This window comes from Orbicella franksi, chromosome 6 (assembly GCF_964199315.1).
Source record: "Orbicella franksi chromosome 6, jaOrbFran1.1, whole genome shotgun sequence".
Lineage (NCBI taxonomy): Eukaryota > Metazoa > Cnidaria > Anthozoa > Scleractinia > Merulinidae > Orbicella > Orbicella franksi.
The window spans coordinates 14,183,483-14,199,155 of NC_138150.1; the positions used below are offsets into that span (position 1 = coordinate 14,183,483).

A 15,673-nucleotide genomic window follows, 5' to 3' on the forward strand; every position below is an offset into this window, starting at 1 on the left:
CGATCACAAATTTTGATAAAATCCGTAAGGCTAGGGATAGGGTTAAAAGTTGTTTTTGATATTTTTGGGGGGGTTATAAGATGTTTTTGATATGTTGACTGATTGACTCAGACGGCTCTGTTAACCTTGATCAAGGGTGGGTAATGCTGCTCCACTCGCTGGTGTTAACCCCTTTTTAAGATCGGTCTAACAATTCGCTTGTACGCATTTATACTCCTGGCCACAGTCGATCACAGCAAGGTTGAAAGGCTATCCTTCGGATAAATCACTGTCCAGTTAAAAACTGTAAACAAATCAAACTATGCTATCCACTGGAAGATGACATATCCGTTGGAAAGCGTTCTTTGTTGTTTCATCTTAAGAACACTAGAGTAACTAGGACCTAACGAAGTTATCATGTGCAAGCGAAAACAGTAAAAGTGAAAACTTTAATGTACACTTTATCATTTTATTTGGAAAATGACATTTACATTAACAAAAATATTTTAAACCTCATGTTCGTTCAATCCTGACAAACAAGTATAAAATTACCCTCTGACGCCCTTACGTTTCTGCTATTCTAACAACAAACTGAATTTACATCTTATAACAATGTACGTCGCCATGATCAACCAGCGACAGAGAGGGCACTCATCCTCTTTAGAGAAAGAAGCAATGGATGTTTCTTTCAAGTCAAAATCGTCCTTACATGATTGTAGTTAGTTCCAAGATTGCCACGACCCATGCGAAGCTCTCAAAATTTATTTCTAAATCGCTTAATTTAGAATAAACCAATGGAGCGTCGTCACGTGCCGAGATAGAATTGGGTGTTAAAACTCTGGTCACGTGATTGGCCATTACTATCGCCATGAATTTCAAATCAGTTTTGCAGCATTCACAATGGAACTGAAGTCTAGCTGGAAATTGAAACAGTGCATGACTAAAATAACTGGATTAGAGACTTAGACATTTTCCGGATGTGTATTTGACCTCACGGCATGTGCTCCTTTTCGCGGAGAGCCGCTGGCCAAATCGACTCAGCCGTGGCTGAATTGTCGTAAGGGTCAGCCCGAGCAGGCACCACTAGCCTGGCTGCAGCTGCTGTTAGTGACGTCAGAAGGGTTCGAGGCTGTGGCTTTCGATTGTTTACAGCCCTCCCAATACGCGCCTGCTTTGTCTGCAGATAACCATAGCTCCGCATAGGAGCATGCACAAGACGCGTGAAGCTTGCCTGGCGTTGAGGAATAGCGTTTCTATAGTACACCTGTCCAGGTAGACTTGCGGGGTTGGGTGGAGACATAACTATACGCCTTAATGCAGGCATTCGAGCCCGGGAGACTACAAAGTTTGGACGCTGGTATGGGAAATGGGGCTGAATTGCAGCTCTGACCTGGCCAGGCAAACTAGCAGGGGGTGGGTTTGGATAACGATAGTATGGTTGTATTGCAGGTGCCCTCCCGGGGATGAGAGCTCTTGTTTGTTGATGAAACTGATCCCGTTGTGTCTTGAGCTGGCCGTACGCTTTCTCCTGTAAAGGTTCTGAGGACTTGCCTTTGGCAACAAGGGCTCCGTGTGCAGCTGTAAAGTAACTCCCATGTTGATTAGGGCCCATTACTGTCATTGAAGTGTAGAATGGTCCTCCTCGGATGTTAGATCTCTGTGGCGATCCTGCGAGCAAGACACAAAGAGGCACTTGGTTAATTTTTATTAAAATATTTCAAGCAATGGAAAATATTTCTACCCTAGTCTTTAAGTCAGTCTTTAACTTAGCTCTGTTAAATGCCAACGTAGATTTCGGATTTTAATAGCTGTGACCTTTACCTTTTTATCGTTTAAAGAAACATTTTTGATATGTTTGTAAAGGGCTTGAAGACATAATTTTTTTACAAGGCTTCTAAGCCCTGTATTTGAAAATGAGAATGCTGTTTATTTGTTTGCAAGCCACGTCTGGAGTGGTAGATATTCCACAGAGGCAACGCCAACCTTATGTAGCTTTATGTTAAACTCTAAAATACTTTCCTATCGAAGATGAACTTCAAAGAAAGTTGACAACCAGTTGCTTTTTGTTTGTTTCGTTTTGTTTTGTTTGTTTTGTTTGTTTTGCTTTGTTTTGTTTGTTTGTTTGTTTGTTTTTTTGCAGTACATGGAACCACTTTGAGTTATTACGAACAATGCTGTCCAAATGATCAATAAACCCTTTCATTGTTTTGACCCCAACAATTGACATACCAGCCAATAGATGATGGTCAGTTACTAGAGCGGGCTGTGGTCTTAATGTCTGACCTGTGGCGACTCGACTTCGAACTGGAATAGCTGGTGGTCGCCTACGTGACGCAGTATAACCATATGGCGGTGCCAGCTGTCCAGCGAGTAAGTAAGCGTTCGTTGCTTTCTGGTTTTGCATGAAGCGAGTGTAAGGAGAAGTGTTCGTTGAATCTGGTTTGGGAAACGAAAATAGGAGAACTGTTTTGTTTTACTGCACGTGTAATACATGTAATCTGTTCCTATCCAGAGGATCAGATGAGTTACTTTGTGGGTCACTACGCACGAGGGATTTACCGTCCCTCCCCTAGATGGGATAGTACGTCGTCTATCGCTGATTAACCCCATCAGGTTTCTCAACTAGTCCCATGTACCTATTTATAATTAATCTTAGGTAGGGAAAGGTGCTGTGGGACAAAAACACAAGAAAACAACAAAGGAACCCCGGCCAGGCCTGGTCACACTCGAGTTAGTCGATTGCGAATCCTTGTCCGCCATTTAGAATTTTCTTTTAAAAAACCGCTGACCTAACAGCCCGGCAGCAGGATTGCACCCATGATCTGACCCCGGGGGGGGGGGGGGGGGGAGGGTGGATCTGGTTCCTTTTTCACAGGAAATTCATAAATTGTCTACTAAAACATTTTGAAATATGGAAGCAAGGCTAATTTAAGCACTAAAAGCTGCTCCGATTTCTCACAATTGATAGAAAACTAGAAATTGCTCAGAATTCAAAAAGTTGCTCGAACCGAAAAACGTTGATTGAAATACAAGAAGTTGCCAAAAAATTGCCGGCCAACTTGTTGAAAGGCCTAGGCCTGGAACCTAGCACTGGTCAGTGCCGCAAATGGCACTTATTGGCTACTTAAGAACTGAACCCCAATGATTTTGCATTTTAATCCGTTGTAAGATCTACTTACATGCTAAACTTTGGGGCCTTGCATTAGCCACATAAACTACTGTTCCCTGTGGTGATGTTACAACACCTCTCTGTCCTCCTTGTTGATTGGTTGTAACATAGTGGTTAACCGCTTGTGTATTTTGAGGATTTAAGCCTGGAGACAAAGCAGTTGAACTTAGCTGACTATTACCAGTCAATCCTGCTTTATTCGTATTTGATGATGTTTGGTTTTCCTTTATCAAAGCTTCCTTTGTTTCTTCTGGCTTCTGTTGCGCGTGGTCGCTAGAACTTGTAGTCTCTTGCTGTTTGGAACTGGCAGCTCCAGAAAACTGTTTTCCAGTAGAGCTATAATGTTTTTCAGTATCCAAAGCAACCGGTTCTTGGCCTGAGCTCTCTCCGCTTCCGCTTTCTTGTATAGCAGAATCCAGGAAATTGAACAGTTTCTTTACTCCGTCTTTTCTTTTATGAGGAAGCGCGTGGTTTTTGTTCTCTGGGATGTTCGACTTCTTAGTATGCAGTTCAGTGGTATCCCCGTCTGGGAGTGTATGGATTTGTTCATAGAGCCACTGAGGTGAAGGGACAGCTGAAACTAAACAGGTACATGTAAACGAGCCATTGATGAAATACTTAAAAACTAAAAATCTTGATTGCTTTCAGTTTAGCGCACTCCAATAGGCCACGTTCTGTAAATCAGTATTCTAACATGGCTCTGAGGCTTTCAGGAAAAAATTGAAATTTTTCTTTTGTACCAAAATTCCTAAAAGAAAGCTTGCTTTCAAAGAGACCACCACCATATATAGAAGTTTGTCTTGAAAACCTCGGAGCCATGTCACGTGGCGTCTTGGCTGCACTGAACGTATATTTCAGTTATTTTTTTTATTCGCCTTTTTTGTTGGTGAACAGTGAAGGATGTTTATGAAAAACTGTTGATTATTTACGATATCTTAAATCATTTCAAGTTGTGTTTCAAGGGAATTGTATATTATAACCGACAACAGATAAATGTCCCAAAGTAAGCGGATGAAAAATACGAAAATTGATCCATTGATAAAAGATATGAAAAACTTACCAAAACTTAACGTCAAACCAAACAACAAGAAGGACAAAATCAAAAGATGCATGATACAATTGGTGTGGCGGACTTTTTTGCTCAGGGTTGGACTTCTAAGGAAAAATAAAGCAACGTAAGAATGAGATTTCATCAGACCTTCTGGTTCATATAACTGTGATTTGCGGTAAACCTAACATGACTAATGCTTGATTAACATTTATGTTAGTGCAGATCAAACATGGAGGTCATAAGACATTGAAACAGTGCAATTCTCCCAACTAATTCCAAAAGAAATGTATGGAGACCACAAATTTGAATAGTAAGTGGACGTTCGAGCTTAAGGAAGAAGTTATTCTACCAAATATTAATGTAAGTTCAAAATCTAAGGCCTTTCCGGTAAAGTAGTGTCCCGATCAGTTTTTAACGTGTGTAATTTCTGGTTTGTACGGGTGAAATGGTTCCTTTGTCGCTCGTCAAAGTTTGGCTGAAATTTTGAGGATTTGTTATCCCGAGCTGAGTAACAAGGAATTTTGTTGATAATATGCACTGTTGGTCTGGTGACGAATCTGCATTTTATTCGACACTGTTTTGACATAGCCATGATAATAATTTTCCTGAGAAGACATGTAAACAGTTGTGTCCACCCGTCCCAAATAGAGATTGATCTACGGTTCGCTTTCAGGGTGTAGAATCATTAATTACTGGCTAATTCAATTTGTCACTCAAGAATACAAAATGTAGGTTCTCGATGGCATTGTAAAGTTTTCTTCACACAAGAAGAACCGCGCCATTTGAACTGACTTTTACAATTTTGTACATAGATAGGTGCCAGCACGTAATATTAAAACAATACCTGAAAAAACCAATTAACTTCCGAATAGACTAAAGAAAGAAACACCTGTGATTCAAAAACAGATTTAAAATGAAGATTCCGATATCATGTTTAACTTTCCTACCTTTTAAATCCTTGGAAAAATGGAATAATTGCGGAAGCCTTAGCGATGACTGCAGATTGGATGTTATGGCTGCTGTGAACGAGTCGATAAAAATAACCACGAGTATTTCCTGGAGCTAATCAGAACACCTAAAACAACAAATGACAACATGGCAGCTCTCAGCATCACCTGGTGGTTTGTTTGTGTGCCAAATAAGCAAACCTGTCCGTTTTACCTGCCACACACTAATTGCTTCAACACATCACATGGCCCACCCGTCTAGTTTCAATTCCGGGCGACGTTGGGGAGGAACAGTTGTCATCGATGCACCTGCACAAAAACAGCGTTTATTTGCATAGTAGCCTTTATATATTCTAAACAAATCAATAGTGAAGAGCGGGCGTAACGTTAACGTCTTCAAGTCCAGTTAAAACGGAGATAGAGCGGTTTTTACATAGGTGTCGAAAGTGATACGCTTTCCCTGTAGTTTTGCGTTACTTCGCTGAATGATTGGCTTAAAAAATCGTGCCACTTTGTCATCCAATCACAAGGAGAGCTAAAACTAATAATCGCGACTAGCTCGCACGCGTTTTCCCGCGCTGCGAATCAGTTTTGATTGGTTCATTAGATTGTCTGCGTCCTGTGGGATTTGCCAGAGTATTGACTTTTATTTTGGTTTCACGACACTCAATCAAAACTCGGTCTAATGCATGGACATCAATGTTATCTGGAAATGTTGCACAGGTGAAAATTGTATTTTATATTCCATTCTCTCATGCTATGAATCAGTAGAAATACCCAGAATTCGCAATTGATCGTTAACGCCAAAATTTTCCGGATGTATTAGCAGTAAAGCAATATTTTCGCGAATTTCCAATATTTGGCGTTAAGAAAATCTAGCGCTGACTACAGAATTGAAACTCTGACACAGTTACTGTACCAGCTAGAGAAGAGCAAAGACAAGTACAAAAACACCTAATCACTGCGGTCGATCCTTGCTGCGAAACCAAGAGAATCTGTGGCAGACTTTATGCCGGTAGACATGTGATATGAGCTTCAGGCTGACAGTCTCATGTATGCACGCACATTACCGAAATTGACCCTAGTGTTTCTCTTCTTAGTCTAAGCACGTATCAATACTTTTGGTCAGTGGCGTTGCTAAGCAACATGACTTATCCTGAGGCTGCAGACATACGCTATACTAAACATAGGAGTTTACAGGAGGTTATTGGATGACAAATAAAAAGACGAAGAAGAATTCGCAAAACGATCATGGTCTCGTGGTTCCTTAGAATTATGGATGGAAATTCTTCACGTAATAAAGTACAGAAACCTCTTTCGTGATTGATACGTATGCCGTCGGTTTATGTAAAAATTTCGTTCGTTACATTGCAGTCTTTCATTTTAATAAAGGAATATTTAAGTTAAGTCCTAAATAGTGATTGAATTTTTTAATTTTCTCTTAGTTAAAGAGAATATAAGGAATATAACAGAAGCACGCCCCTTTAAACGGTTCAAAATATGATATTGATTCCTGGAATAAAGATAGATTGCATACAGGTTCTGGTTACAAATCCAGTGAGAAACATATTCTCTTTTTCATTCTGCGAATGATGCACCTGTTTTAGATGGTATGTTTTTACAGGTACATGAAAAATCCATTTCAATAATCTTTTCTGCGTTACATCAACAAAACGCAGTCAGGTAATTTGTGTGTACGTATTTTCAATCGGTAAAAGAGATCTCAAAAAGAAAATCTCTCCTAATTTAAAATAAATTGATCGGATAAAACCTATAATAGGTCATGAAACAGAACAAGTAGGTGGATTATTATTACAGCACAACTCATATTTACATGCTATAGACGAGGTTACTGACAAACGACACTTACCCCAATATTGAACCTATTATCTTTGGCACCTACCACAATTAAATTGAGCTCTCAAGATTGAACCTAATCCACCTCCGGCACAGCTCCCATCTTCATCCAGTTTATACAGCTAGCAGTTGTTTTCAGCCATAGAGGTAGCAGTTTTCCAGTTAGAACCTCCTTCATAACTGGTTTGTTTTGCATTACCCAAACTAACCATTTTTTCTAGGAATAGAGATCTTATCGTTACGTGAATTCTAACTTTTTACCGCAAACGCTTGATCATCATTTAGCATTTCTCACTTCTTTGGTTCTTAACAGAAACACACAATATGCTCATATTACACCACATTTTTTCCCGTCGAGTCCTTCAGAAAGCTAACAGAACAGAGAATGTTAAATATAGTGGAAAGTTAAGTGCCGGCGTTGTTTGTTTGTCAGTTTTCGAGTGTTTGAGTGTTTGTTAGTTGCAGTCAAGTCACTGCAGCTAAAAGCTGGGCCTATTTGACAAACTGGTCAGTCTTGCCTGTCTTGCATGTTCATCTATTAATAAACAACTTAAATAGTAATTGTTTTGGGTTTTTATGATTGGTCGAATGATTAACGCACACAAGAAGAAGAAAAGTATACTAGGCACTTGAACCGGAAAGACGACTGAATTAGCACCGCCCTAAAGGCTGAGGGCGCGATTTTACTTCAAAAAGAAAATTTCGTAAATAATTAAACAGAGAAATGAAATTGTATACATATTAATACCTATTAACCGTAGAATACGAATGCAGAGACTCGGACAGGAATAACAGAAATCTGGCGGTTGGAAACTTAATAGCACCTTAGTGTAAGGCTGATAAAACCAACTGATTGACGATGGAGGAAGTAATTGTTCAGAGGGTTTATTGATTGTAGATTTATTTTTCCCATTTTATTTTAACACAATCGAAGAGCGACTTTGCCCTGCTGTGCAGGTGAGAAATACGTGTTTGACTAAGCGATTAGCTAAAAAATTTGAAATTCATCCAAGTACGCGTGTGACTTTTTAAAACGGCTGAACTATTCGAGAAAACGCCACAACATTGTACGCTCCTGCAAATTAATGTTGTGAGCTTTGAACTCAATTTAGGATGGGGAACCTTTTTACTATGAGAAAACTGGAGTTTGAAGCACAGTCGAAGAACCAGCGACCCATTATAGGTAATGTGAAATTTGTTAATTTCTTGCGTTAACGTATAACTGGAAATGAAGATAGAAACCTTGTGAGTACATTTCACTGAACCATTGGATAGAATAACTAGACAAAATCCAATAAGGGAGCCAAAAATATCTATTACTTGAAAGCGACTTCTAAATTAAGGCTTTTTCTGCAATTGCCGAGATCAATTATTATCAAAATATACCAAATAATATATCCCTGCCTTAGCTACACGAAGCTCAAAGCCTGTGACTTCAAAACCGAGAAATAACTCAGGGGAAGATATTTCAGAACTTCACTCTTCAGGAATTTTCTCGGGCAATGCTACCACAGGATGGTTTGAGCGAAAAGAACGTAATTTACATACGAAGAATCGTATTTCACTGGCAATTGACCAGGAGTTTGGCAGGCTTTCAACAATTTGCCAAATTAGCTTTACACAAGCAAATTTTAATTTGATACTGTTATTTGTTTTTCTCCTTCAGGAATTCTCTCTCAGGACAGCTCTGAAAAGTTCGCCAAATATGGAAAGTCATACATAGCGTCGTCTTACGTCAAATACATTGAGAGCGCTGGTGCTCGTGTTGTTCCAATACGGTATCTTTACGAACGCCAACATTCTGCTAATATCGGACTTACGATTACTGAAACTCGAATCTCGATTTCATTACCTTCCTTATAATTTATTTCAAGTAAAAGCTTAGTGTTAAGACAAAATACCCACCATAAGCTTTTGTTCTCAGGAAAACGTGAATCTGGTCCTGGGACTATACAATCAAATCTGGCTCTCTAAAGCAGCGCACAAAACCTATTCGTTTTGTTTTCTCTTCACGTGTGCATACGTGTGCAGTGGCCTCGTGTATAATCAGTGGCGGATCCAGACCTTGAGCTAAAGTTGGTGGTGGGGGGCAGTTGTTTTTTGCTTGCCCTGCTGGCTTTTCTTCCGTATGCGATTTTTTGTTAACCAAAATAAGGGGCGGGGGTCGGGCTCCCCAGGCCCCACCCCTAGATTATTTTTTTAATTCTTATTTTGTAATTATTCTTTATTGTTTATTTGCACACGACCCCACAAGCTCCAAGCTTAATTACTTATCGTGTTTAAATTAAGGTTACCCACCTACCTGCCAGATCTACCACTGATAATTGTCTTTTTGATTGTCTCTTTAACCTTAGGGGCTTATCTTCTTAGTTAATATTTTTCAGGGGCCCATTTTCCGAGAGAAAGCCCAACTCAGATAATTTAACTTTAGTTGGAGTTAACGAACATTGTGTATGATTTTATTATCTGGATTTTTTTGAAAAAATAATAAATTGAAAGCCGGTTAAGGCCCTTGACACTTTGAAGAATTGACTTATCAAAAGAAGAATTGGAATCACTCTTCAACAGCATCAATGGGTAAGTCACCATGTCCAGTTGTTGTGTCTAATGAAATTGAGACTACTGTATTGATAGACACTGTTGATAAACTACTGCTATCTCTGTTCTGACAGGGTGTTGTTTCCAGGAGGAGGCGCTAGTCTGTCCGACTCAGGCTACCTCAGGACTGCGAAGATGATTTATGACCTGGCAATACAGGTAGGACTTTCCGTTAAAGGGAGGCGCGGTGGCCTCAAGGTTAGTGCGCTCGCCTCCGGATCAAGCGGTCCGGGTTCGAGCCCTGGCCGGGGACATTGCGTTGTGTTCTTGGGCAAGACACTTTACTCTCACAGTGCCTCTCTCCACCCAGGTGTATAAATGGGTACCGGCGAACTTAATGCTGGGGGTAACCCTGCGATGGACTAGCATCCCATCCAGGGGGGAGTAGAAATACTCCTAGTGGCTTCATGCCACAGAAACCGCGATATGCTCCGGCCTGATGGGCCACTTGACTCGTATGCAGACTTTACCTTACCTTACCTGTCCGTTAAACACCTATCATAAGTACTCTTTAATAAATCAGTTCCAATCCTTATGACCTGGGGAACTTGGTAACCTGGGGTTTTATGAACTCCGCATGAAGCCATCAGATGTATTGCTACTAATCTCTTGATGGATGTTAATACATTGTATGCTGCCCCCTCCACAAGCAAGGAATTCACGTGGCACCCACGTTGACAACAAAGTGTCTCATCCATGAACACATCTTAGTGGCCTCATTATAAGTTGTTAATAAAATCACAAAAGTTTATTTCCTTAGAAGACTGTTCTAATTTCTTGTGCATTTAATTAAAATTTTATTTCTTGCTTTTGTAAGGCTAATGACAAGAAAGATATTTTTCCCATGTGGGGAACTTGCCTCGGTTTCGAGCTACTCAATGTACTTGCCAGTGGCCTTAAAACTGAGGAACTTTTGGTGTCGTGCGACGCAGAAAATTACTCCATACCACTGGAATTTACAGGAGGTAAAACAGTAACTATAACGACTAGAGTAACCACAATCATGAATTCTCTATAATCAACGAACTAGGACAACCATATGGGACACAAATTACTAACTGCTGAGAGGTATAACATTAAAATATCTTACATATAATATCCTGGTGGGTTTAATTCTCGAGTCCAACTTGATTTTTGAAATAATGAGAGATTTTAAACAAAATATGACAAAAACTTTTTCAATAAAATTCAACAAAACAATATCGTACAGTTAGTAATTGATAGTGAAAAATTAAAAAATTAAAAATAAAATAGTTAATAATAATATCTAATTCTGCAACTAACCTGGAAGTGAAATCAATCAAACAACCAGGAACTAGGAACTAGGTTTGAGTCGCGCGTGGTTCTTTGTAAAGAAAGAAAACCGAAAACCGAAAATATAATTCTAAAACAATTTAAAGGACCCCTATCTAAGGATCACAGGGGAATCAAACTGGCTGTTTTATTTACAGGTTGTTTTGGGTGCTTTGGGAATCGTATGTTTGGTTTTGCACCGGAAGAAGTTTTGAAAACTCTCAAACAACAAGCAGTTGCTTTTAATATGCACAAAAAATGTGTGCCCATTGAGGTAAGTTCTCACTAATGTATTGCATGGTATGCAATACTCCAGCCTTGTCAAAAAGTGTTTTGACAATACAGCTAACCACGGTCTCACCCAGAATCGTTATGACAGCTACATTGTTTCGTTGCGATTAAGAGCTCAGACAATCACTTACTTTTATAGCATTGGGAATTTGAAGGCCTTTTCAAATGTCATCAGAAGCCAAAGACGTTCCTGGGTAGGATGTGGTCTCATACAGGGAAGCGCGAAAATCAAACAGTTTTGGTCTGCAAGGGTTTCAAGAAGAGTGCCGCACATCCCCACACAAATTTTCAGGACGTAGTCTCTCCCCCTCCCCCCACAAAAAATGCGAGCGTCCCCCCAGCCCGAAGGTGGCAGGATTAAATGAATTCCATTATTTTTCTATGACTGGCTCTAACTGTGATCAACAGAAATTCTGGGCAACAAGCAGCCTTGCAGGATTCTTCGATGTCCTCTCAACTAACAAGGATAAGAATGGACTACGGTTTATCTCTACCATTGAAGGTACACCACCTAATCAGTCTGTTGGTGGAATTAGTTATTTCCATTGAAATGCATCAGCTAAACTATTGTTTCTTTATACAAAATTTGAAGACGTAATCCGAAACGAAAAAACTATCAAACCGGACCAGATAGACAAAGCACCGTCCACTTACCGGTATTTTAAAGTCACTTGTCCAACCCAGGTCTTACTTGAAATTCTTACAGGTCAGCTTCGAGTTGCTGAGCACCTGATGTATAAAAAGACAACCATTCCCTTTCATTCTGAACATTTTGGTGTGCTTTTTTTTTTGACTGGAAGAGGGACTAAGGGACTTTGCTGTGGTAGTTTTTAAGTGGAAAGTAACTGGAAAAGGGGGCAAGTAATGACACACAGTTTAATCCAGATTGGTTTAATCCAAGTTTGTTTTTGATTCTTCAACAGGCCAGTACCCAGCTATTGTGACCGAACAAGCTTGGTCAGTAAAGACCTTATTATCTAGAACAAGAAAACCCTTTTCCTACGGGACAGAGACTAATCATGTTCATAGCCACTCACAGTGCGCGATTTGGTTCATCTTCCCCAGCCATGAGCTTGTCTTACAATAAAGACGATTATATCGTCACCTTTTTTATCATTTACAACATACTACAGGTAAAAAGTATCCAATTTACGGGACACAGTGGCACCCAGAAAAATTCCAGTTTGAATGGGAACCGAAGGAAGCTATTAGCCATTCACCAGACGCCATTGTCGTTGGACAATACATGGCAAACTTTTTTGTAAAGCAAGGTACGCTGGATTAATTTTCAACTTTTACGCGTTAATAAAACAATCTTCGATCACTAATAAACTTGCAGAACTTGAAGTTCCGGTTCAAACAGCTCACATCTTCATCTGTTATGAGTGTTCATGGGTTGTGTCTAGAAAAAGATAAAACAGCCAACAAAAAAAGACATCACTCATCCAGCTAATCGAACAAGAAGCAAACAAGTAGCAAGAAGTTGGCAGCAAGCACTCAAATTTAATGGCGATGTCTAATGACGACCGGCTTTTTTAGATTTTACCGTGACTTGCCGAAACGAATTCACTCTCTGAACTGGTCAGGTCAACCACGCTCGGCACATGGCCGGTTTGTTTGTTTGTCTGTTTAATTGTAGGTCAGAGTCTGATCTGCAAGCAAGCCAAGTGGCCCATACAACCGGAGTTTATCGCGGTTGCTATAGTACTAAGGCCTCAGAGTATTTCTACTCTCCTATGGATGGGATGCTAGTCTATCGCAGAGTTATACCCTAGCATTAAATTCACCGGTACTGTAAGAGTCAAGTGTCCAGCCACGATGACCCGGCCGGGCCAGGCTCAAACCCTCTTGTTTGTTTATAACAGGCCCGTTATGATTGGTTCTTTTACGGAACCCGTTTTCTCTTTTTGGGGCTGGAATGTTGCTCTTGCTGGTTAAGCCAAGCTCTTCTTTTAGTTCTGTTTCCTTTTACGATTACTTGTCATACGTGATTACTACTGCACATAAATTTTGGGTGCTCACATTTATAAGTTCTAATTAAGAACCCTTTTGTACTCGGTTAAGGGAAACTTGCTTATAGATTGAATATGGTTGTATGTCTTTCTTCCTAATGCTAAAACACTGTGACTCATAGCTACGTTCCTTTTTTCTTTGCACAGCTCGGCAGAGCACGCACCACTTTCCAAGTGAGGAAGAAGAGGAAAAGGCACTTATTTATCAGTACAACCCACTGGATACTTCAAAGGAATCCACATTCGAACAGTGCTACTTCTTTTAGCTTCAACCAAACAGTGCTTTCTTCTGGGTATTTGCCTCAAATGTAAGGGGGTATTTTCTACGAAATTCACGTAAAAATCATCAATACATTTTCTCTCTATAAAATAAACTTTTTTGTAACCATGATTACAAATAAAGGTTGAATTGCCGGCCAACAAAGTCGAGCGACAAATTAAACGTTTGATGGCAATGGTGTACACAACGCTTTTCCCGGTTTAAATAAATCAAAAATACGAGTTGCCAGAATTTAAGTGAGAAGATCGTCAGGAAAGGAAACTGAGGTGATGAAATGTGTTCTGCATATGCTCGCGACTAGTAAAAGGAATTTTTCAGCTGGCGAACATCGGGCTCTGTCAGGCTACTAGCAGAACAAAAAGAAATCAAGTTCCAATTACGATTCAATCACTGTCAACTGCGAATTAAAATTCTGTCCCTAAATCAGTCTGTAAGGTTCTTACTGAAAGTGTTGTCTTTGTAGAATACACGCACGTAGAAGCATAATTCTGTTTCTAGATCTGTTATCAATAACGGTATTTTAAAGAGTGGGAAACAAAAATAAAACTCGAAACTACTTCTCTCGGCTTGCGAATCGTTTTCGATTTGCACTAAACCTCTTGAAGCGACAACCCTTCTAACCTCTGAACGGGTGGCCGCACAACCACAAAGAAAATTCACTCCCCCCCCCCCCCCCCCCCTCTCTCTCTCTCTCTCTCGCGCGCAAGAAAACCGCCAGTTATTAATGAAATGGCTTTTACACAGGTTGGGTTAATCCAGAATAAGCTCTGTTGTACTCTTTTTTCATTTTATTTTCTAAATATCTTTTAAAACCAGGCGGAGCACCACAACTAGATCTAACTATAGGAACGGAACTACATGCATGTATAGAAATAGAAAACCATGCAACCCTCTTTTCATGGTCAACATGGCCAGTGGCATGGATCGCAGGCAGCGACGTCGCGCAACATGGCGGCCATACTCCGGCTTTTACCTGGTCATGCAGCCTTGGTTTACAGCATACATCTTTGATATTGGATATACGTGTTATGATCAATTGACACATCAAAACAAGGTACATTCGAACCTCCAGTTGCGACCACCTCTCGTACGCAACCGTGACCACTTTTAGAGTTAAAAGTTTGGAATTTTCTATTGTTTTCAACACCTCTCGCAAGCGACCATTTGAAAGATAAGAACTTGGATAATATGTTGTAACATTATCGCATTCCTGGACAGCGAAGCACTGGTTTTTTTTTTTTCAAAATTGACTTTTCACATAAATAAAACGTTTAAAACATGGTGTACATCTCTGCAGTTACCTTATGCTAGTGTTATGAGGCAAAATGTTGACCAAATATGGTCTAAGCCCTCGTAAGCGACCAGGCTTGACATTTTGGCTGGTCGCTCACGGGAGGTTCGACTGCGTTTATTACTCGGGCTTAATGTGAGTCTTAAAATGCTAGCGTTTTGGTCGCCAAAAGGGGGGTCATGGTCCCAGGCGTTCCATGCGTAGACCATGGAAACTGGGGACGAGAAACGCGACATAGCTCGCTCTTCGTGACAGAATGCGGTGTTTTGTGAAGAAAGCTACTAGTATGTGCAATGCAATTTGAGCCTAGTCACAGGACTGTTGTTTTCGCGAGGTTTATCATGATTCGTTTTGGCTCTCTCGAAAGGGATTATTCGCTCTCCAAAGAAGATATGACTCTTGAAAAGGGTTTAAGATCGGAACACGGCAAAGATGTTCAGCTTCACAATTTACTCGGATCGCCGCGACCAGTAAACGAACTTCGTACAATTTCTGCTAGCGTGTACAAAGTAATCGCCATAAGTTGTAAAAAGACCTCGAAAATTCTTTGCAAACAACTTCTCCATCAATACGTAGACAGCTGTGCTTCATTCTCGAACCAAAATGGTTTAAACTCACAACTTGCGATAGGATGAATACGGTAGTAAATATCTAAGCGGAACTCTTGTGCTAAAATATCCTGATTCTCTAGTTTGCTTTTATTGAGTCCAATACGCGTTTTCGTAAAGTACGATTTGATACTGTGGTACGAAGCCCGAGTAAACGCTCCTAGAGCGTCTAGTTTTTTTTAACATTTTCGAGAAGAAAACTTAGCAGTGCCCATGTACCGTTAGGTTTGTTAGGCAGCAGACAAACTCATCCCTACCAGAGGTCAAATAAAGGCCAGCCTAGCCAACTTTCCTGGG

General features: G+C 40.2%; 2 protein-coding genes across 3 annotated transcripts; one reads left to right on the forward strand and one right to left on the reverse strand.

The window, feature by feature from the left end:
- Nucleotides 1–496: 496 nt before the first annotated feature.
- Nucleotides 497–5,664, reverse strand: LOC145490049 (uncharacterized). Of its 2 annotated transcripts, XM_081469150.1 has the most exons (5): nucleotides 5,147–5,664; nucleotides 4,209–4,303; nucleotides 3,159–3,728; nucleotides 2,209–2,415; nucleotides 497–1,647 (listed from the first exon to the last, which is right to left on the reverse strand). In XM_081469150.1, the coding sequence occupies exons 2-5, from the start codon at nucleotides 4,258–4,260 to the stop codon at nucleotides 971–973; spliced, it is 1,506 nt and encodes a 501-aa protein (XP_081325276.1). In that variant the 5' UTR covers nucleotides 4,261–4,303; nucleotides 5,147–5,664; the 3' UTR covers nucleotides 497–970. The 2 variants fall into 2 exon arrangements, with proteins under 2 accessions (XP_081325276.1, XP_081325274.1); XM_081469148.1 differs by lacking the exon at nucleotides 5,147–5,664 and having other exon boundaries at nucleotides 4,209–4,542.
- A 2,452-nt stretch (nucleotides 5,665–8,116) lies between these two features.
- LOC145489715 (gamma-glutamyl hydrolase-like) lies at nucleotides 8,117–14,094 on the forward strand. Its single transcript, XM_081468749.1, has 9 exons — nucleotides 8,117–8,186; nucleotides 8,670–8,781; nucleotides 9,530–9,580; nucleotides 9,676–9,760; nucleotides 10,419–10,566; nucleotides 11,053–11,168; nucleotides 11,594–11,687; nucleotides 12,319–12,456; nucleotides 13,345–14,094. The coding sequence occupies exons 1-9, from the start codon at nucleotides 8,117–8,119 to the stop codon at nucleotides 13,461–13,463; spliced, it is 933 nt and encodes a 310-aa protein (XP_081324875.1). The 3' UTR covers nucleotides 13,464–14,094.
- The last annotated feature ends 1,579 nt before the right edge of the window (nucleotides 14,095–15,673 follow it).

Bases quoted from the DNA above. Each gene is read 5' to 3' on its own strand.
- LOC145489715 (XM_081468749.1), top strand. From the start codon at position 8,117: ATGGGGAACCTTTTTACTATGAGAAAACTGGAGTTTGAAGCACAGTCG. The intron at 10,567-11,052 runs GTAAAACAGTAA...TTTTATTTACAG, and splicing joins ACCACTGGAATTTACAGGAG to GTTGTTTTGGGTGCTTTGGG. The intron at 11,688-12,318 runs GTACACCACCTA...AACATACTACAG, and splicing joins GTTTATCTCTACCATTGAAG to GTAAAAAGTATCCAATTTAC.
- LOC145490049 (XM_081469148.1), bottom strand. From the start codon at position 4,341: ATGAAATCTCATTCTTACGTTGCTTTATTTTTCCTTAGAAGTCCAACC. The intron at 3,729-4,208 runs GTAAGTTTTTCA...GTACCTGTTTAG, and splicing joins TGGTTTGACGTTAAGTTTTG to TTTCAGCTGTCCCTTCACCT. The intron at 2,416-3,158 runs GTAAGTAGATCT...TTCCCAAACCAG, and splicing joins AAGGCCCCAAAGTTTAGCAT to ATTCAACGAACACTTCTCCT.